Below are 23,455 nucleotides of genomic sequence, written 5' to 3' on the forward strand. Positions count from 1 at the left end.
AACAAAAGGAGAGAAACACTGAGCACAAAACTGATGAAAAAGTAACACATTTGAAAATGACATGTCAATCTGTGGAAAACACAAAGTGAACAGTTCTTTGTTTGATGTGGTGGACATGTTGGGGCTACCGTTAGCCAGCAGGCCTCTGCAGAACTTGTTGAAGGAGGGCAGGGAGAAGAGAGGGCTGTAAGTGTCGGACTTCTTCATCAGCACAGAGATTTCCTGAGCCCATGTTAGCAGCAGCCTCCTAACACCAGCACAACAATGTCAGTAACTGTATCCACCATCTCTTGTGTCTCGCTAAAATGTAGTTTATAGTTAGAAAAACCTAAATGAAATCATGTGTCAAAGAGAGAGAGAGAGAGAGAGAAAGAACCTGGCCTCGGGGTAGAGGTGCTCCTTCACCAGCAGACCTCCCAAAAGGCTTAGCAGTGTGCTGAAATGTTTCTTAGTTGCCGTGGTCACCGTACTGATGACAGCGCCGTCAAAAAGGGAGGGAGAAGATGATGACAGGCTGGATGAGATGAAGTGATCGTGTCTGGACAAAAACAGAAGACACACCAAGACCAGTTGAGAGGAGTGACCACAGAGAAGGACAGCTTCAACGTGTCATCATACAGGAAACAGTCTGCTTTTTTCCTTCCTCAGGGAGCACATATAAAACATAGAAGAAGAGTATTTCTGAAGCCACCACAAAGAGTGCTATGAGGACGGGTTGCAACAGTATGACTCATCTGAACGTAGATCAGGTTTAATGAAAGACTTTACACATTAAGGTCATGTTACTTGCCTGTGTTACAACCTGGAGGTGTGGAGTATGAAACACGTGTAGTGAAAAATGCTACTACTACTAAGTTGTATTATGGAAGTATAGAATGAAGGAATTTGGAGCTCATCACTTAAATGTGACATTTCATCACAAACTATCCATGATTAGAGGTGTACGTCACTTCTTTATCTTCACCTGAGCAAGACTACCTGTGGTGGAAATGATGTCAGTCGCTTCCACATCAAATAAAGAAGTGGGGTGATGTAATGGTAATTTTTTCTTTTTAAGTTACTCTCTGTTCAAGTCGTTCCATCAGTGGAAACTTCTGTCCAGAACTTACTGTAGAAAGTAACAGCACTTTTACTGGATGACAGTTTGTGGAGACTCTACCCCCTCCCCCCTCTGGGCCCTGCAGGAAGGCCACCATGTTTGTCCTGACCACACACAATATGCTCAGACTCAGAATTTTGGGTGATGAGTCCTTTTTCTTATTGTTATAAACTTCTCCCTCCCATGTCCTCTCTCCCTCTCTCTATATCCACTTCCCTCTGTGTCTGTTGTGAATTATGTGTAGGATGTGTATCAATAATATTCTGCAGTGCTAATAAATTACTTTGGTCACCCAGTACATTTGTCTTGTTGTCATTATCAGAGCGTTACTTGAAGCACATTCAGTCCATACAATATGTTTTCCAGTACAGGTGGGTGTATTACCTGGTGCAGTGGGAGTACAGGGTGTAGAGTACAGCGTACTGGATGGCGGGGTAGTAGACGGCTAACTCAGAGTGGACCAGCATCAGATTGTGACTGAGGAGGGCAAAGACCGTAGGAGACAACGCCCACATCTAAACAGATACAACACATTTCACCATGAACACACGGTTCCATAAACAGCAGTTCATCTTCTGCCAGTGTAAACACTGAAAACAGCCAACTCCTAGTTCCTTAGAAAACAGCTCTCCATTAAGGACAGGACATTTTTTGATGAGAACATGTTTGTCTGTTGCCTGTTTGCCAGCTGTGAGAGCTGTGAGGCAGCAGACACAGCCAGTTGATTTGTTGATGGGATTTACGTATGTCTTTACAGTTAAAGTGAACAGTCACGTCCTGGTTAAGAACCAAATTTAACTGTGTTGTTTCTGCTCTGAACACAGCTGCTCACAGAGGGACTGTATGGAAACTGTCACGTGCATGTCAGAACAATTTCAACCACATTCCTGCATTCCCGATTCTCACTGGCTGATTCAGTGCAAACGTTGAGACCCCCGGTTGTTTGAGGTTTGCTTTATGTAGTCGAATGGACAACACTGCAGGGAATGAATGAAGCGACAACGGAGAGCTAGCCAAGCTCAAGTGCAGCAGGTACGTCCTCCATCTTTCTTGAGACGTTAAGACCTGTCATGATAGTTTGTTTGTGCATCCGTGACACTCAGTGGTAGAACAAACCATTCTGCTAGTGTTATTATAAGTATGATTGATGCCAGAGCTGAGGGCCTGCTGCTGCGAGCTGCTGCGAGCTGCTGCAAGCTTCATCAGCTGCAGAAGAAGCAGCTGCAGTTACTTACAGCAATCACACACATTTTCTAAGAAAATGCATATTCTAGTTCATTGTGCTTTTCAGTTATCAGTGGTACAGAAAGCATAGTGGCTCACCCCGATGAGAGAGTTCTTGGTGTTGCCGATGGTGGTGAGGGTGCTGAGGTTGAAGATGAGGGTGAACTGGGCCTTCTCCAGTGGTAGGGTGAGGGAAGCAAAAGCAGGGTGCTGGATGGTGGGGCACAGGCTGTCGGGGGCCGAGGCCCTACCAGTGGGCTCCAGGGTCACCATCAGGCTGGACAGGGCACATGCCATCTCACCCAGTACCATCTTATAAGCTGCCTCCAGTGTAGGTATGTTTTTGAGGCTCAGCAGAGCCTGGTACACACTGTGAACAGCTGACATCACCTGTGGAGTGCAGGAACATAAACACAAACAAATATAAACACTTCACTTCATATTGTTTTATTTTCATTTAGTCTAACCTAAACTCAACCATAACTAACAGCAGCTCTCACCCTCTGATCTCACTAACACTGTAACGCAGGCAGGTTCAAACATCTGGGGCAAAATCTTTCCAGAGGGGTGGAGGTTGTTGTCGCAGCACATTAATACTTGTTTTGTTGTTTTAGAAACATCATCAACTACCACATATGGCTGGAGGGTTAGGGTACACACATACTTTTGGCCTGTAGTGTATTTGCTCTACAGAGCATCAACCATGCCTCACATTTCACCTCTTTGTACTCTCACATGCACACACCTCTTTCTCTCGATGGAAGCGCAGCTTCAGCAGCTGGGAGTCAGGTGCCAACAACTTCTCCACAAAGAACGCAGGCAGCTTCGTGTGGATCTGGTCCACAATCTGAAAGCAAAGGAAGAGTCAACGATGACTAACAGCCTGTTGCAGAAAACATTTACACATTTACACACTCTGAAATGTGTGGCAGGAATTCTCAGGAAGGAGTAACAGCCCTGTGTGACAATGATATCCTCTTAGAAATGAATACGAGTAAAATGCATTCACATCAACATGTCTGAAGTTACAGGAAGACACCTGCACAATGAAGACTTCTCATCCAAAAATACTCGTCTGTAGATTGGCAAAAGGAATAATAATAATGGTCATAATATCTAAACCAAACAGCTGCAGAACAAGAAACATAAAATAAAAAAGGTGCAAACGAAACTTGGTTTATCAACTAACAGTGTGTAACAACCTGGAACCAGGTTTGTTTGGGCTGCTCTCCTGCTTGACGACAGAAATGAGCAATGTGTTTTGGATCAGTGTGACTTGAGGTGAAAGAAAACAGCAGGTGTGACTGTACCAGAGTGAGCAGGCTGAGCACTGCCAGGTTGTAGTCTGTGCCACAGGCCCGGCAGCAGTCCAGCTGGTCCAGGCCATAGGCTAGGACAGCTTCCATCAGCTGACCGCAGGGCTCCACACTGGCCAGCAACACACCCACACACTCATTCCCTGCTGTGAGAACCGCCTCAGAGAACTGGACCTGCTTCGCTGTGGTCACACAGGCCAGAACCCGGTTCAGAACCTGAGGGAAACAGAACACAGAGGGAAATGATTCACAGTGAAACCTCTGGTGTGGCTTTTACATTTGCTGATCATTTGAAAGCAAGCGGCAACCTCCAAGGCTGAAAAATGAAGCCAACTGGCTAAGCCACTAGAGTCTGACTCCAACAGTGAGTCAATCCCCATAGACTCTACAGTTAAAATGTCCAACTTTACAGCCTGGTACAAAAAACAGTTCAGGTCTCTAGAGCTAATTTCTTCCTTCAAGACACCTGTGGGGGGGGGGGGGCGGCTTAAAGTTATGCATAATTAAGGGTGTGTCGTTTTGAGTGACAGGCGGGTGAACATATGCCTGCCACAAGCCAGCATGCACCAAGGCCTCCTTTCCCTTTTTTGGATTAGCCGGGAGTTCGGTGCAGTCAGGTACTGCCAAGATGGCGACGGTGGAGCGGCCCATTCTGAGCTTCAAAACCGCTCTTCAGAAACCGGTGGCTGATGTCACGGAGGCTACATGCATCTTTATTTATAGATATAGCATCTATATTTATAAAGCAGCAATTATGACAAACTAATTCAACCATGCAAAATAAAGAAAATCTCATTAAAGTTGTTGGGTTTTTGGAACTCATGTCCATAAGTCTCATTACATCTGCTATAGGTCTGTTCACCAATAAAATTGCTAATGTTTGGGAGCATAGATGCAGATACATAACTGTCTGTCTGTTGTGGTTGATGCCAACAAGACAACTGATGATATTAATCTTACATATGAAAAACTGACAAGAAAATAAATATATATATATTTAGATTGACAAGTTTAATTTTATAAAGCAACACCAATGTTTAGAGAACCTTCACCATCCCTGTAATAAAGAATATATTATTATAACTTGTTTGTAGTAACCCAAGTTTGTTTTTTTTTTAATATTTAGACTGTAGAACTAATTAGTGGTTATCTAACTGTTAACAATAAACTGAATGACATCTCTTTGGCTCATCCTCCACTCTGTCCTCCTCCCCTTTGCTGCTGATGTGAAGACACTGACAGAAGAGGGGCTGATTGGTTTCAGCCTTGTAGTCTTAAACAATTCAATTAATATTAAGATACAAGGCTAATTAGACTGAAGCAGCTGCAGATCAAGAGTGGACAGTGAGTTACTGCACGCAGAATGGTCAGTTTGTTTTGCTTCTTCAACAGGCGTTTGATAAACTGTTCATACTGTCACGCACGCAGATTTGTCATTGTCCACTTGAAATATAAACTAATCAGTTTGATTCTCTCTGCTATGTCCTCCACTCAAGTCAATCTGCTGTCTCTCTTCATCATCTTAAATTCCATTATTAGACCAACTACTTCACTTGTCAGCCAATAACATATCCTTCAGATATTCACTTGGGAGCTCAAATATCTAATTCCAAACTCAACTCAGGGCTCATTCTCTCTTCTGAGACTAGAAGGAAGAGTCAACACTATGACTAACACTAACACTTTGACTGACAGATACACAGTCAATTATTGTGTCAAAAACATGTCTTTTAATCTCCTATTTTAAAGGAGAGATTTTTTTGTTGTGATACAACATGGTGTGTGTAGTATGTGGTTTTTGTCCCTCTCTAAACACACGTCAAAACTGAATCAAGATATACTTGAAAAAACATCTCAGTTATGGACTGCCATGTCTTCCCACCACATCTCTACAAGGACATGTTTTCATACAGCTCTCCTCATGTTCCCACTGAGTCGACTGGATCTACTTTTCAGTGCATCTTTAATAAGTGAATAAAAAGTGAATCCTGCTTCACCCTCAGTCAGACTCTCCCTGTGTGGCTCTTACATCTGTGACGTAGACTTCAGTGATGGGCGGTCCTCTGAAGGGGTTGAATCTCTCTCCGATGCTGCGGACCACTGTACTGAAGACCCTCAGTAGAGCAGCCAGTTTGGGCAGTGACACTGAAGGAGGGGGGATGTCTTCATCTACCACGTCGCCTGACACCACATGGCTCAGATCCTGAACAGAGGACAGAATCCGTCAAGTCTATGAGAACTCATCAGCTCAATGTATTTCATTATTGAAAGGTGTTAAATCACGGGAGAAAAGAGGAAAGTTTGCAGTATTACTGACAGATGAGGATGAAAACTGCATGTTTCCTTGCTACTTCTCAATTTTAATAGCATAGGAATTATTGCTATTTAGTAGATAGTTTTGTCCAGATACACATTTTTTTCCCAGCCATTCCTGATAGATTTGTATACAAATATCTATCTGCCGCATGATACTTGTTAAGTCTAACTGGTATTAAAGCATGGCTGCAGAGAAGTGCAGCGTGATTTTAGACTCTGGACTAACTTCACCTCTGCATATGCCTCCATATCCTCCAAGAACTGTCCCAACAGGGTGGTGGAGAAGGTCAGGTCTGCCACCCAGAACTGTTCCAGACTCTGTAACCAGCCTAAACACAGACAGCAAGAGCAGAGTGGCAGATGAAAAGCACTGCATTATGCATGTCCACACAGGCAGTGTAATGCAGAATGTCAGCAGGATGTGTTCAGACGTTTTACTGCTGCATAGGTCACCTGTGCGTTGGCAGCACAAACAGCCCAACACACAACCAACAGTTATGTGCATAAAACAGGAGAAAAATGGAATTGGAGCATAAAAGCAGATGCACTGGTCAGACACCTCTAAATCCCCCAGATGCCACTAAAGGAAATGTTTAATTCAATCAATTAATCAAGCGACAACCGGACAGAAATCAACAAGTTTTCCTAATTTCATGTTCAATCAATCTCAATCACACAGAATTACAAGTTTCCAGTCTGAACAACAGACACAATAATAATCCAACTCACCTGAGACTTGCTGAGTGAGTGACTGTTTCTGTGTGTGGTCAATGTGCCAGCCCACCAAGATGTCCACTGTGTCCTGTGGAGGAAGCAAACATTAAAGGATCATGATCTGACCTCAGGTGACCTGTGTGCTGCAGTACCAAGCAGTGCTGAAACACTCACTCTGAAGTTGGTGCTGAAGACATGAGGGTAGCAGCGAGCCACCTGAAGAATACACCTCACACTTTGACAGAGCAGCTCTGGTGTGTCCACGTTCTCCAGGATGGACTGCAGGTTGCTCATCACCAGCTGAAACACACAGCACACACAGCACACTCAGACCACGACACCATCCACCTACCATGCTTTTACCTGGCACCATCCACCTATGAGTCTGGTAAAATTCAGTAAGAGGTGTGGAGCATTACACATCACAATATTTTCCTTACTCTGACTGGGCTCTCAAAACCCAACTTTACATGTGATGAGTTGCTTGCAATAAAGTACAGCATCTATGGTAACACATAAAACTAAATTCTGAGGCTAGCTCCTTTTTTTAATGAAACGTGGCAAAAATGCTTTAAAAACAACTTTTTTTTTTTAATTTCGGTTTATTATCAGTTAATTAGTTTTTACAACAGGTTTGTTCATTTAGGTTTTACTTTTTTTAAAACATTTTGAAAATATTTTCACATCTAGTTATTTCCTTAGTTTTAGTTAACAATAATGTTGGTCCAGAGTGTGGTTACCTGCATGACATGCGAGAAGGCCTTCCTCTCTCCAGCCGTCTCCAGAGCACGTTGTGCTGCCACCAGGTACAACAGCTTCACCTCGTCACGACTGCTCGAAGTGAACTTGAGAAAAAGCCACTTGAAGATGCGCTCGGCCTCATAGCTGAGCACGGTGCAGAGGAGACCCAGGCAGGCCGCCGCGTCCTGGCGCAGCTCCCACAGCAGCTTACTGCTACACACACCAACAACACCAGCAAGGAGTTAGAGTCACTGCTGCAACAGCAGGGTGGGAGTCTATAGTCAGCACTCAACCAATTGAGACAGGTCTCCATAAAACTTTGTCATGACTAGAAGATATCACAACCTAATATCAAAAAAAATGTGTGCTGAATAATCAGGACAGTGCTTCAGTTAAATCATTTTCTCATGAACTGTTGTTTCAGACGGACTGAAACTATCCCTCTGCTGTCCAATCTCTTCCAGCCCCAGATGTTCTGACATCAAGAGGATAGAAAACAACTCCTGTCTCCTGGACCTGAAGGCAGGCAGATCTTTACATGAGAGAGTTTTCTTTAATTAATGTGATTTCTATTTTTACTGCTCTGCACTGTTGACCCGACTGGACTCCCTGATTCCACCTTCCTCCAGTATGACGTTGAATATAGCTCAAGTAAAGAGTCCAATAAACCCAGAGCACACAGCTTCCTCTTACCTCTCATTCAAAATATCATTCAAGGTGCTGAGGATGGTGTCCAACTGTTTGACCAGGGTCTGTGTGAGAGAAAATACAGAGTGTAAGGTCAGTGGTGTGTTTGTCAGTACTTTGATTCTGTTTCAACACATTTCATTTGAGATGAAGTGACAGGAGTGGACGTACAGCAGGACAAATATCCTTATATGAAAACCGTTTAACTATGGTTATGCTAACTTTGCACTCACCCCCACGGCTGTAGAGAATCAGGGAAACGAGGACTCACACAAAGCAAAGTATATTGGGTCAAACTGTAAGAGCCTCCTATAGGTACCCAAATAAACATGATTTTTACACGAATCATGTCAAACATGTCTGAGTCTGACCCCATGTAAACACAGAAAGTGTTTACCTCAGATCTCTATGTAGTAGCTGTGATGGCTGCTCCACATTCTGCGTTTACTGTGGGTCAGACTCAGAGACTAATGTTTGAAATTATTCATGTAAAAAGTCATGTTTATTCAGGAAGGTGTAGGAGGCTCAAACAGCTTCCCTATAGAGCAGGATTCATAGTGTCACAATAGCCACATTTGTGGGAAACGCACCAGTTTGAATAAACCGACAATATCCTTCAACATAATGACAAGACAACTCATGGTGTCAATGTTTTTATGGTCAAACTTGAGTAAAATTCCTAATTAGCAAGACAGTTACCTGCTCTAAATTCAACTGAGTGTGTGTTTAGGCCAGAGTGAACACAAAGAGCCCTGAACAAACAGGAAGTAAGGCTGACTGGAGAACAGACCTGAGAGAGTGACAACAGTCCTGCTTGGTTTGTAACTCAAGATCGTGCAGGTGTGTTAATCAGAGGAACCAGTTGTGGTAAAATTGGTAGACTTATAATTATGTAATCCCAGTTCAGAATCTTTCAGTGGAGAATGCACAACCAAAAGCAATAATTACGGTTAACATTTAGCACAATGTTCACATTTTCACTGATCACGAACATCATGTCTGTAACAATCTGCAGCAGACAGGTATTTGTAACAGAGACCAGGATGAAGCCACATCTGAACAGTCACACTCCCATCACTATGGATCAAGTGATTCTCGTATGATTGTGTATGATGATGAAATGCAGAGACAGCTACCACAGTCTGGTGAGAGTTGACTGATGGTCTAACAAGCTTGTTTAATGCAGTCTGAGGCAGATGGTCGGTTACAGTGACCACAGTGACGCCTGTGAACTGTTTTCAACAGGTCTTATTTGTGTGATGAAAAGTGTTTTTGTGAAGCCAACGGGAAGTTCTGACTGACCACTTTGCTCTCTCCGTGGCTGATGAAGTCCTTCAGCTGTTTGAGGGTGGCCAGCCTGCGGTCGCGATCGTCCTCCCTGGAGACTCGGCGCAGGAGGTTGGCCAGCCGAGACTCCTCTGAGTGAGCCACCCCTCTGTCTGCAACAACACACCGACACTCATTTCTCTGTACCATCACACGCTGCCATGTGCACATTCAAAATGCTTATCATTAGTAGTGTTAGCGTCACATGACCCAACCATAACCTTTTCGATAATTCATCTTTTATCTTGCCCAAACCACGTTGAAGGAGGTGCCCTTGTCTTGTTCATACTGCCAGCAGAGGTTAGTGTAGAGACGACTATCTTTTCATTCAAAACAGAAGTAAAGTAAATTCTACAGATAAAACATCTGATTTAATTCTTCACTGACTGTGAAACTGTAGGATGTATCACAGCCCTTTTAAGTGATTCTCCCAATCAATTTCTTTGAATTAATTCCGAGCTGTTGTTTAATGCATCACTTATCAAGTTACACAGTAATGATTTTATTTGATTTTATTCTTGTGTCTCACCACTAATTCAAATTTAGCCTCAATTTCTTTCAGCTTGCACATGATTATAGTTTTTCCTGAGTACTTCTTTGTAACCAGTATCATATATATTGTTAATCTCTGCAGATCTAGATTTGAACCTGGATTTTCCTGGATTCTTTTTAAGTTTCGCACGTTACTGCTAATTGGTTTACCACTGAATTTGAAGCTATAACTATTTGATTTTTCAGGTTTCAATTTGATCAAATCTTGAAATATTTAAACTGTAGCGTTAAACTGTAGTCATCTCACTCCATGACATGCCCTGCTTTTGTTGGTACTGTTATTACACTGGTGTCATGTTGCATTTACACTGAGTCCAGTATGTCAGACATTAGACTGTTACCTTGACAGAAAGCTGCAGCTGCAGCCCAGACTGTTACAGTGACAAACAGATGACAGTAGTTTGTCAGGAAGTACAGTGTAAGTACTGTAGTACTGCAGACCCTGCTGCTCTAATCATATCTGAGAGTAACAGACAGGTGTCAGAGAGCTTACCCTGCGATTTCCTCATGTCCTTTGAAGCTAAAGCACGGTTTCCATGCTGAAAAGGAGTCAAATCCGTCGTCACGTCATTGGGCCTCAACTCTTGCCCCAGCGACTTCCAACCAAACGAGGTATCACAGACACCTTGACCAGCTTCATATCCACCTACAAGACACACACCATGCTGGATTAAACCAGTTATATAAAAAGCCTGGGCAGAATTAAACATACCTGATACCACAAAGTGGAGCGATGCTTGTTTTATTCATATTTGAAATTTTGATTAAAGTTAGAAAGAAACTGCGTCAACATTTTTATTGAACAGTATTTCTTAGGTGGGGACAACTTCAACCTCTGTACTGGTAAATCACTTTTCTTTCTTTACAAGTACGCATGATATGATGGCACATTTACATGTCTCATCTCATCTCTGAATAGTCACCTCAGTCACTACCCAAGTCACAGCGGCATCAGACTGGGTTTGACCTGTAACATTTCTGTAACACTGCTCACGTCTGAACTGAAGACCGTCAGATTAACCTGAAAGCTACAACACAAGGGTAAAAACAGAGAGAGGGTAAATGATCATCTTAATCTTCCTTGTTAAGAGGACTGTTACAATTTTATCTCAGTTATCATCTCTTATTCACAAATAATTTAAACTAAAGTTTAGTAAACCAGGAAGTGAATTAAACAAACTGTCTCATGTCAGATCTGTTTATAAAATCTGCCTTGGGTGCAGGGAAAAAACCACAACAGTAGCCTGACCACCTCTCTATTCACCATGAGAAGCGAGGGCGTGAACGTAAGGCAAAAGTAAGTCAGGTACATGTCAATTTGCTGTTCTTAAGGTGATTATGGGGAATGATTCCATCAGCAGAACCGTTTACAGGGTTTCTGCAGGTTCACCAAATTTAAGAATTTTCTTTAATACCGCCTGGGGCCGGTTTCAAAAACATATCTCAGACTGGTCTGTAGTGCTGGTCCAGTCTTAATTGTGCTCACAGGTTAATCTAATGCAAGTAAGACTGCTTCGCAAAAATAAAATCTGATTTGTTTTAAGCCAAAAGCATTGGACACCTTACCCCCCGGCTAACTCAGGCCTAAGATCAATGTTGCCATGGTAACAATCAATGACTCCTGCGCTGAACAGTAGCACCCAACAACAAATAACAGGAAAACATGGCTCATAATTTGTGGTTTGCTAACATTGTTATGGAGAGAGCAAAAAGCAGGGAAAGAGTTTTTAGACCAAATCTGATTTTACTTTTTATCGTTTCACTCTTCGCTGAATTTTCAAAGTAAAACATCCTTGTTGGGGTAAATGGAGCTTACCGGTTGGATGCAGTTCCTAGGTCTGCCATTTTTTTTTATTTTGAAAAAGTCTTAATTTACCCAGAATTCATTTACCTCAATGAGAACTAAACTGTTTTGTAAAACAGATGAATTCAGACGTCTATCTGAAGTCTGACTGTTTGTTATATCTAGAACACAGTCAAAGTCTGTCTTTGTGAAACTGCCCCGTTTCAGGATCATATAGGTTAAAGTACTTTAGTATGACGGGAAGCAAATATGGGCAATATAGCCCAAGATTGTTTATTTCTATATCACATTTTTGTTTAGCAGTAAATAATAATAATTCTTGGTTAAACTAACACAACCTGACTGTAGTAGTGACAGTGTTCTCTGCAGGTCTGAAACTGCAGCTCAATCCCCTGTTACAACAATCCCACTATTAGTTTAGACATCTCTCAGCCAAAATCAAACAAACACATTTTATATAAAACATTACTGTTAGCAGGAGAAAATATTTGAAGCTTCTGAATAAAATGTAAGACTTTTAACACCTTCTAAGGCCTTTTTAAAGAAACTAAACTCAAATCTTTTGACCTGCAGACAGACTGTAATAATCTCGATGTTCCAGATGTCAGAGCAAAACTAAAACAGGTTTAATAAGAATCCAGCAGGCCTCACCCTCTTCCTGGTGTGTATCTGCAGCAGCGTAAGCATCGCTGGGCACCGCTGGCTGTTCAGGGCAGCTGGAGGGCAACACGTCGTACAACGCTCCTGAACCAAGCTCTCTGGACTTCACTGTGTCCTGGCTGGATGACACACTGTCAACTCTGAGCACAGGGACAGACACACACACGACAAAAAGTTAGATAGATCCTGTAACTGAAGTTAGTGCGTGGTTTCATTTTTCATTTAGTCCTTGGGTCACCATCTTATCTTTAAGTCTGCAAATGAAAGGGGTGGGACGTTTGAGTATCTCATGATTCAATGTGGATTCTTGATTCTTCAATTAAAACTCGATTCAATAGTTAGTCCACTGACACCATATGAAACTGGCAGTTATGGTCCTGATGTCTGACCAAGCAAATAAAGCAGAGAAACATGCGCTTATCTTTCTAATTAATTGAAACATCTAACTGCAATAATATGTGAGCATGTGACAGGTGTCTGTCTGTGTGAGAATAATTAACTAAAAGTATTATTTACTGACCACCATCACTGGCTGGAAGTGTCACTGAAGTTCCACTGAAAGCTCGTTGTTAACCAGAACAGAAAGTGAAACTGACAGTACACAGAGTTACTTCCTTCACCCAATCAGAATGAGTTTGGTCGAGTGGTGCAGTAAACGCCATTCCACAAACAGTTGTCTCTGGGTGATGGCATAGAAGTATTGTATGTTGTATGGTCTCTATGAGACAGTCAAAACATCTTCCTTCACTGAAGACAAACAAGAGGATGAGAGCATGCGCACTGCCCAATTCTGCACTTTACCAGGAAACACAATGTAAATTATTAACAATGTACAAGAATCTGGAATCTGTGAATGAATTTAAAGATAAGAATCACAATTCTTACATGAAATCAATTTCGCCCACCATTAACTTCACTGCAAAGATCTGTGGATACTGACACAATAGTACATACTTTTACAACATCAGGAGTCAGATAAGCAGATACTAATTTCTAGTTTAATCCACAACACCTGCACAACCTTTTGAAACTAAAAACATCTGAATTACCCGTTATAGTCATCCACTGCACGACAGTGGGCACCACTTAACTTTTGATGATATCAGTGGTCACCACATCCTCAGTTAGTAAGTAGTTATTTTAACTGATAGGAGGGATGACCAAACCTCAAAGAGCCAGACTGTAGAATCAGCAGTAACACAGAAGCAATAACTTTTATGGTTTGAGCTCACTGGCAGTTACGGACAATAAAACTAAGTCAAAATATTAACACAACTTCGGCTGAAAAGGTCTGGATACGCATAACCAAAGCAATACAACAGCAAGATCTCAGCCATAACATAGACCACACTGCAATACTGGAAAATCAGCACAGAGATCAGGCAGGAGCAGCATCACCTGAACGATGAATTTCAAATCAAAGTAATTAGCCAATGTGGTGTAGGCAAGGCAAAATGAATGTAATCAAACCTTTGTTTTTTTTTTTGTTTTTTTTTTTAAAAGCAGTACTACGCACATTTCCTCTGGGTCAAGCAGCATGGTAAATGACTACACTACCAGAAGGCAGAGAAGTTCAGAGTTTAAATGCCTGGAGTTAAAATTGGATACAGCTCTGCCCAGTATTGTACTTGACTAGTGATAACAAATCACAAGGGACCATATGACAATGGATACTGACACTGTGTAGACAGAGAACACACAGTGTACCATGGCTGTGGTGGTCAGCCATTGCTTGTGCAGACAGCTGTCAGCAAGTAGCTAAAGCCAGACTCCAAATGTCCCAACATGAAGCTATGAAACCCTGGAACAATGGACACACATTTGTTCTCATGTGTCATGTATTCAAGTTATTCCCTGTCCAGAAAATGTAGACTGATGCCAGCATTACTGTGATGGTTATTCCCTTAGTGACTGTCTAGGTACAGGTTGTTGTTTTACGAAGTGTTTCTCAACCACATGGTACAGAATCAACTCAACTCCCTTTTGATACCAGGTGCTTCTTTTTCCACAGCAAATAGTATCCCCTCAATGCGTCGTTACTACAGCAACAACACACAAAGCTAATGTTACGTTATCTTCAATGCAACACAAACATAAGCAATAGAGGATTTCAAAGTGAAAACAAACAGAGAAACGTATGATCCTCCTCATTGACCACAGCATGGTGAGTAGAGTCAAGTCAGTACCATGCAGTGGAGAAGGGCTATAAGAAGGTCACCAAGATGTTTTGGTTTGTAGACAGAGGGAGATCCAAGTAGGATCACATGACTAAATGTTAACTGCTTTGACTGCTTTAATGTTCCTGCTGGGATTGGACAGTCTGTGGGATCTTTTTATATTGATTCCACTTTTACTTTGACTTTGCCCACCCCTTTGAGTCCAAATTAGTATTCCTAATACTGGATGTAGACTCAGTGCATGTGACTTGACAGTGGCTGCTCCGACCTAGCAGTCAATCAAAATGGAAAAGGTCAGCAGAGGTCAACAGGGGGTTGACATGTCGGCTGAGGAGAACTTGCTGAAGTGTCTTCTTGATGTGATACTGTTTAAAGTTAAATGTCTGTCCGCTTGCCCTGCCATTGACCTTAACTGTTACCTTAAGGTTCAGGCCCTTGGTCAAGAGTATTTACGAATTGTTTGGGAAGAGCTGATACACAGGCCGGTAAAGCCCAGAAGGGCTCAGGGGCCAAAGTGAGCTATGGGGCCAATATCCAACTCCTGCACACAGCACCCACAATTTAGTATGTGATCATTTCAGACACTTTGATTATACACATATATATATATATATATATATATCATAATATACACACTACACGATGTCAAGTCAAATGTTAAATGCATATTACAGGATTTTGACACAGGGCCCCTGTGTCAAGACAGGGCCTCAAGGCTTGGTAGAGGAGCAGGGGCCACCTTGTTAGTGAAGCATGTTACCAAACAAATGTTTAAATTATCCAACTTCCACAAACTAACTGACACTACCACAGCGATCCTGGGGTAGCTGCCACACTAAAAAGAATCACTCTGCACCTGATGTTACAGATGTCGATAAATGAGCTACGGTAACATGTGACGCTGACTCTTGACTCAACTGCCTCAACAACTGCTGTGTCCAATTATGTATTATGAGCTTAGAAAGTTGCAAGACCAACGCCGTCATACATTTCCGTGAACACGTTTTGTGACTACAGCCAGAAGTTCTCTGGGAAGTTGATAACGTTAGAGCAGGGTGGCGTCTTCCTGATGCTAACTGGCTATAGTTAGCCGGCGCATACAGCACCGTAGTAACGCTAACCGGCTAACACGGTAGCTCACATAACACTACCACAGCTCATTGAGAATATATATCAACCTGTAGTTACTTTAAAATCACTATCCTGGCTCGTCATTGGGGCTTAGAGGAAGTCACTATAGTTTTTCTAGTCTGTGTTACTGTCAATTAGCGTTAACTGAGTTAGCAGCAGCCTATCAACATGTAGCTAATCAAAGCTACCCAAACACACCGAGCTAACATTAGCGCCGCGCTCAGCCCTCCGCGAGGCGGCTTGGTACCGTCCAACGCTCGGCACCGGGTGCACTGCGTTACGAGCTACGCCGAGAATACGGTTTAAAGACAGCACAGGTAGACAACCGAGAGCGTTTGATGTCATGGTAAAGACACACACAGAGTTTTCCCTCCCATGTGGCCACAACTTCATAAAGCAGCACGACACAGGCCCAAAGAGTCACCGCTTTATTGTACCCAGCCTCCCCCGGAGCCCAACACCAACCTGGCCTGCCAGTCATTCCACTGTGGCTGCAGTTTGTGGGCGCCGCTGAGCCGAGACCCCGAGGCTTTACGGCTCATTACCTTTTAGAGAGCTGCATGACCCGCTGGCAGCGGTTACCGTGTCTCTCCTCAGGATTATTTTTCACTATTAGGTTTTGTCAAGTCTAACAAGAAGGTTAGCTACTTGTCGTTATAGCTAGCTGAAGGTAGGCTCCTTCTTCTTCTTCTTTGAGGTTGTACGGCAGGTGGCATCCTTGACGTTGCATTACTGCCACCTTCTGGAGGTATTTGTATACTGCAGCGTCAGGTTTGTCAGATCATTCCATTAGTCTTTGGCCCCTATTTATCAAAATGTTGAAAGTCAAACAGAAGTGAAAGTAAGTAAAAATCCTCCACTTTTACCCCTACCCACAAAGATGAGAATAAAAACCATTTACAAGACTTCTTCTTTAAAGTGCTCTTAATTGTGACAGAGCTCCAAAGGTGTCTTAAGTTGGACCAGATATAGATAGTCTGTTTTTCAGATCATCCATGACTGCAGCACACAGACAGATCTGAGCCATCCACGTTTTTTTGTGATTAAGAAGAACAAGATAGTAATATTAAGAAAAGAAGACATTAGCTGAAGCTAACTTTTGACTATTTTTTTGCATTTGAACATTTGATTGGATATTGCACCTTTTCTTGTTTCCTTTTTCCCCTTTTGTCGTTTATCAGGCTGAAAACAAACAAGAATAAATCTGACACTGACCTTATGACAGGCACTTTCTTCATTGTACTCGTCAGTGTGGAGCTATAACTCGTCCTTCTATCTATCTGATTTCTCTGACGTCCCTCGTCTATCAACAACAAAACATCTCTCAGTGGAAGTTTGTTTCTATTTCACACAATAACCTGCTATTTCATCACTGTTTGTATATTAATACATTATAAATATATAGGATTTTTAATTCTGTGTATGCTTGTATGTATCAATGTGTCAACATGACTTTCAGGCCTTCTGTAATGTCAAAGCAGCCTATAAGTCATCATAGATGAACATAAGAATAACCCCAGGTTTTTTTTTCAGCACTGTAGCAACAGTGAGAGTCATAGCTCTATTGATCCACGTATTCTTATAGCTCTCAGTAGTAATGACTTCACAAGCTTCTTTAGTTATAAAATTAAAACTATAATTAAAACTATTAAAGACAAAATTCACCACCTCCTGCCCTCAACCTGCAACAATTTATCTTCAAACACATGAACCTTAGAAAAAGCTGTAAAACCTTACAGAAAGCTGGTAAAGAACTTGACCTACTTTTTACCTGAAATTGTGCCACAGACTGCCTAACATTCACACCTCTGCACCTCGCTTCACTCTATGCTTCAATTCCACCATCTCTGGTTTCATTTTGCCACAATCTCTGCAACTTGTCTTCCATCCACTTTTCCTCCATGGTCATTTCCACTGTACCTCCTCCTAGCATATTTTCCTCACCAATTCTCTGAACCTTTCAAAGATGACCAGTCTCCCCCAGTCAAGGGCAGACTCTCCACATCACTCTTCACATCTCTCTCATGCCCCTCCTTTGCCTCCTCCAATCATTAGCAAAACCCTCTCACTCAATCAGCCCTCTAGCTGAACACAAGGCCATCCCTGTCTCCCCAGGTCAAGGACGCATCTTTTCTCTCACTCACTTCTCTCACCGAGAATGATGTGTCAAAACGTCTTACGGGTAGTCATCCTACATGTACAAACTGGACCCCATTCCCACAAACCATCTCCCACCATTCTGCCAAAAATCATATACGAGATGAATGCTTCACTGGCTTTGGAAATATTTCCAACCACATTCAAATAGACTCGGGTAACTCACTTGACTCTGCTCAAGTTGAGCACTATTGACTTGCATTATTTCCATTGTTATCTGAGTGTATCTAAAGGAGATTTTTCAAGCAGGTCTCAGATTTCCTCTCATGGAATGACCTCCTTAATCCAAATAAATTGCTTTGTAAGAGCAGCCACTCCACTGAAACTCTGTCCTCAGTTCTTATCATGCTGAACCTATTAGCAGCCTTTGATATGGTACTCATACTGGGCACTCCTTCAGTGTGTCATGGCAAGGACAAACATCCTTATCCCATCAGGGGTGCCTTGAGGATCAGTATTGGGTCCCCCTCTCTTTGCAATATGCACCACCTCCTTTGGTCCAATTATCCGCTCGCATTGCTTCTCATATCACGTTTACGCAGATGACATCCAACTATACCTGTCGCTCCCACCAGACGACCCCGCAGTATCTGCACAGACCTTGGCTTGTCTCTTTGACATATCTACATGGATGAAGGAACACCACCATCAACTAAACCTCTCTAAGACTGAACTCCTACTCCTCCCAGCCAATTAGTCTCTCTATTACGATATACATATCAAAATCGCCTCTTCATCTCTTACCCCCTAGGGTCACAAGAAACGTGGATGTTATGTTTGATGACCAGCCATCCTTCTCTGATCATGTTCCACCCGTCTTCCAGTTGTGCCGCTTTGTGCTATACAACATCAGAAGAATCAGGCCTTACCTGACTCACTCAACTATTGGTTCAGGCCACTGTTATCTTGTGCCTCGACTTTTACATTGCTCTTCTTGCGGGCCTCCCTTCACACACACAGTGAAACCCTTACAGATGTTCCAGAATGTGGGTGGTCGGACAAGCTACCAAATACTATCACTACAGGGGCCCTCTCTTAAGAATGTCTGGAGAACTCATCTCTTCTGAGAGCACCTCCTCTCCTAACACCTCTAACACCCTAATGTGCTTAATACATATAATTGTCTTTCAGTGTGAAACGAGTTAATAGCCTTTTTTAGCGGGTTTACCCACATTTAAAAAACCCACTTATGCACACTAATTCTGGTGTAAAAAAGGGCTGTCATGTTTACATTACTGCCGATTGGAGCTGGAGCCCGTAGATACCCGTGACTACTGCACAGTCATGAGAGTAAATGCCAATTGTTCCCTTTGAAATAGCAGACAAAACACAGACACATGTTAGCGGGTTCTTTGACCAGTGTAAAAGGGACTTAAGTCTATCTGTCCCACTTTACCTTTGAGGGTCGATTTCTTTTGCTCTGGCAGAACATATATCAACTCCACTCTCAAGCAGCGGGAACTCAGGCCAGGACTTGACTTCTCGATGGAAATTTTGGAAGGCACTTAACTGTTGTAACCCTGCCGGGCAAAAATGGCTTGAAAAAGAAATTATAAGAAACTTAACTATTTGGTTAAGTTTTGAGTTAATTCTTTTGCTGCTGTTATTAGATATCAGTTGTCATAATTTAGTCAGACCACTGTTCCACCCATTCCCACCGCTCCCCACCCCACGTCTTGCGACCGGGTGGATATGTGTGTTTTTTTCAGGGTCGATACAGATTATTAGTAATCAAGGACATTATAACCCTCATGAGGGAGGACAATACTGCAAGACTGTTGTATTAGACTACATCCGTTTTAGCTAGATGTTCTTAATAAACTGACATCTGAGTATATATTAGTAATTATTACTTGTATACACTGGCTGCGAAGTGCCTGACTGGAATTAATTGGTATATTTTGGTGCTCTCCTCATCTGTGAACTGATACACCTGGTAACCTGTAACTGGCTTTAAAAAGAAGCTAAAAACTGCTTTATTTTCCTCTGCCTACATCTAAATTTTGATTTTGCACTTTGCCTATTTTATAATCTGTTTTTATACTGTTTTCTTATTGTGCCTTTTAATTCCAATTTTATGCTTCTTTTATTTCTGTTAAGCACATTGAATGACCTCTGTATATGATAATGTGCTATACAAATAGATTTGCCTTGCCATGCCTACCTAAAGATGCTCTTTAATTTAATAGTTTTATCATATATTAATATTATCACTATATACTATATAGTACTATATATTTTTCTTCTACTGTAGTAAAATGTCTTTTCAGTAACAGTAGTGAGAGGCCGTTCATGTGCTGACATGCTGACGTGCTGACGTCAGTGTGGTGTCTCATCTCCAGTCAGTTTCTGTTACTGGTAGAATATATTGTTGCTCTGTCTGAACACAGATAATGTTGCTGTTTTCTTCATCACAGTGTCTAACTACCTGCTGTACATTTAAACTTACACTAGTTCTGCTCCAGGACTCAGAGCTTTCTGCTCCTTTTAGAGACTTTCACTAATTCAGCTGTTGTTTACATGCTGTTCAGATCAGCTATTTACCTTAGCATTTAGCACTAGCTTCTCTCTCTCTCCCTCTTTCTCGCTCGCTCGGTGTGGTATTGTTGTAACTTCAGTGTAGAGAATTTTGATGCTCGTTAACCGGAGCTACTCCAGTCTGTGTCCTCAGTGTCAAAGACTGTATATATCTGTATGTATATATACACAGTATATATACTGTGTACACAGTAGGCCTCAGCGTGATAGGCTATTACTCCTGACATGTAACCAATAAGATCGTGCTGTGGGTGGGACACTGCTCCAGACCACAGAGTGATGACTACAGACCAGCAACAGGTGACTGCATCAGAGACATTTTATGGGTCATCGGGTAAAAAAAATACCGATATTCAGAAAATGCTAAATATTGCCACCGATAATCTGCCAAGGCAGATCGGTTGAACCCCAGAAACAACAATGAACTTCTTTTAAGTTGAGAAACAGTAGGAACTAAGTGAAAACAGTTGTTGTAGTTGAAGAGTTGCGTGAACATGTGAAACTATTTATTTGCAGAAACCAATGGACCACCCGAAATGCCGCTTTCTTCTTAATTAGCTGCACTTCACCTGCCTTGGTAAACCAGCTTCTCAGCTCTTTCTGCTAATGTTGTTGTGTGTTTGCAGTAAAGTTATTTCCATGTAAAGCTGAATGTAGCACTTTACTGTGGTTTGTGAACATCAAGTGTCTAAAGGGAAACATATTTGATGCTTAAAATTTAAGTTTCATAGTAATATTCCATGGTACTGAAAGAGAAATAAATTGTGGAGTGAACCACTGACTTCTCATGCTGCTAGAGATGATTCATGGTTCGTCAGCAGCGCTTTTGATAAGTGAACTACAGAATTTCAATTTTATTGTTTCTAACAGCATTCGGAAATGATTCTGTTAACTCAGGTGGTGGAAGAGGCTCTGTGTTTCTATATAAAAATACAGTTTATCCTTCACTGAGAGAGTGATGCTTGTAGGTTTAATGTGTGACATATATGTTTCACTGTTTACCGGAATATTGGCGACGCTGGAACAGTTTAATTCCCATTACATGTATGATATTTGTACTGTGTCAATATATGTTAAACATACAATATTTTGTTAATATAATTGAGAGTTGAACTAGAGAATAAATATTTTTCAATATGTAAAGTATTTATATGCAATCCTCACTTTTAGGCAACTATAATTGCAGTTAACTTAAAGGTGCACTATGCATTCCTGCATGACGTCACTTCTGTTGACATTCGAAGTAAATAGTAAATACCCCCCCCCCCATGTTTGCATCAGACTGGAAGCCCTTCTGCCGGCCGAGTTCTCGCCACCTTTGAATCGATTCCCCAATATAAATACGGGTCTTCGTTCGTTCCTTCTCCATCTCTCTCCTCCTCGCCGTATATTCATCCGAACGTCTTTTGTTTGGTCGTGTCCGTGCCTCGACCATTTCCCAAAATATATCGTTGAGTCGTTAGACCTAGTTCACGACGCCGTCCAGCTATTTACTCTTAGATACTCACGCTACTCTATCAACTCTGCCCCGCCCCCCCATATGTGCACGCACACTAACCCCCACCCCTCCCCCAACCATCTTGTTGGTGATTGGCTGGAACGTGGTTTGTTAAGTTTTGGGACGCAGCCTGTGCCCCTAGTGTTTTTTAGCCGTTTGTGACGCCTGTGTTGTCTCCATAGACCGCGCTTTTTCACAGTGTATTCAGGGGGCAGGCAGCTAGCGGATCAAGGGGAGATGCCTATGATTTGAGACAAAAATAAAATCGTGCTGGAACCATGCAGGAATGCATAGTGCACCTTTAATCACTTGCATTTAATGTTGTTGAACTCAAACTTAGCTCTGTCTTAACCTGGACCAGAGGCCTCATGTACAAAGCCTTGCATAGAACTCATACTAAAAGGTGGCGTATGCACAAAGCTGGATAGCTGCCTACACACCAAAAAAGGTAATTTTATTACTAATACTAATCCAGAAACAACCCATCGCACACCCACGCTGCAATTGCACAAATTGCACAGTAATATCAGCCTGTTCAAGCAAATCTTATGGGAACTTTATAAACCTGGATGACATGCGGATGATCCTGTCCCATACAGCTTGCATGGCGCAGCTCAAGGATGACTGTAACAGTGCAGACTGGTCTCTCAGAAATGCCCCTTATGCTATGAAACCCAGTGTGGTCAGCAACTCACAAGTGGAAGTCCTCGCCATGTCATTCTCCAAAACTGGACAGTTTCAAGAGGATTGCTCTGGGAAATCTTAAACGGCCGATCAGTCAGTCATCATCATGGGCCAAAAAAATTGGCGTGGTCTCTGAATAACCTGTTCCCTTCTAATACTGCCAAGTCCTAAGCTTCCATTGAAATGTATTGCAGGCCCATGTGTGTGTGTGCTGTGAAAATCAGTGTGAGGAGTAGTTGTTGTCACAGTGGTCCGACAGACCAGTTCCTAATGTTAGTATTTTCACTGCTTCACCTCTAGGTGTCGCCAATTGATCATTAGAAACGAGCGTACAGCAGACATGAAGCTAGCGAGGAGGAACGTAAATTCTCACGTTTTTTTTTTTTTGGGTGAATGCAACATTTGTACATGAGACCCCAGGTCAACTCACTCGGGAGTGGGTTGCACTGTTGCGCTGTTTTTCAATATACAGTACTTAATGTGTCCACCATCCACATTTTCATGTTTCAGTTTTTTCTACCCTAAAGTCATGAAGGATCATGGCTGCTCTGTTTGCCCAGTTTATTCTGTCACAGAGCTGTAGGTGACAGGTGCTGGTGGTATGAACACACATAAATATCAACTTAAATACAAATACTGTACAGTATTAGTCATTCTGAGTTCACCTAGAGGAAGATAGAACACAGGGTTTGCATAATGCTTTTTTGTCCAATGTTTTCATCTTATTAGTGGAATAGACCATGTTTCCATCTGTATACATGAAGGGTCTATGACTGTGTGTTTCTGTCTTCCTCAGAGCGTAGTTCAGTGATGTAGCCATCTTGCCGTTCC

General features: G+C 42.2%; 1 protein-coding gene across 2 annotated transcripts in view; it reads right to left on the bottom strand.

Annotated features, from left to right (window-relative positions):
* Nucleotides 1–16,438, bottom strand: part of smg1 (SMG1 nonsense mediated mRNA decay associated PI3K related kinase) — a 44,901-nt gene extending 28,463 nt beyond the window's left edge. For both annotated transcript variants that reach the window (XM_023397462.2, XM_087171553.1), the window contains exons 1-16: nt 16,213–16,438; nt 12,431–12,579; nt 10,469–10,621; nt 9,400–9,536; nt 8,104–8,162; nt 7,410–7,623; nt 6,844–6,969; nt 6,685–6,757; nt 6,187–6,284; nt 5,669–5,842; nt 3,634–3,855; nt 3,069–3,170; nt 2,423–2,713; nt 1,484–1,614; nt 377–538; nt 129–247 (exon numbers count right to left, since the gene is read on the bottom strand). In XM_023397462.2, coding sequence (XP_023253230.1) covers nt 129–247; nt 377–538; nt 1,484–1,614; nt 2,423–2,713; nt 3,069–3,170; nt 3,634–3,855; nt 5,669–5,842; nt 6,187–6,284; nt 6,685–6,757; nt 6,844–6,969; nt 7,410–7,623; nt 8,104–8,162; nt 9,400–9,536; nt 10,469–10,621; nt 12,431–12,579; nt 16,213–16,289 — 2,287 coding nt within the window. In that variant the 5' untranslated portion in view covers nt 16,290–16,438. The remainder of the gene's footprint in view (nt 1–128; nt 248–376; nt 539–1,483; nt 1,615–2,422; nt 2,714–3,068; nt 3,171–3,633; nt 3,856–5,668; nt 5,843–6,186; nt 6,285–6,684; nt 6,758–6,843; nt 6,970–7,409; nt 7,624–8,103; nt 8,163–9,399; nt 9,537–10,468; nt 10,622–12,430; nt 12,580–16,212) is intronic.
* Between the last annotated feature and the right edge of the window lie 7,017 nt (nt 16,439–23,455).

Source organism: Seriola lalandi, unplaced genomic scaffold, assembly GCF_002814215.2.
Source record: "Seriola lalandi dorsalis isolate HSWRI2012SDOR001 ecotype SW California unplaced genomic scaffold, Sedor1 jcf7180002055008, whole genome shotgun sequence".
NCBI classification, from domain to species: Eukaryota; Metazoa; Chordata; class Actinopteri; order Carangiformes; family Carangidae; genus Seriola; species Seriola lalandi.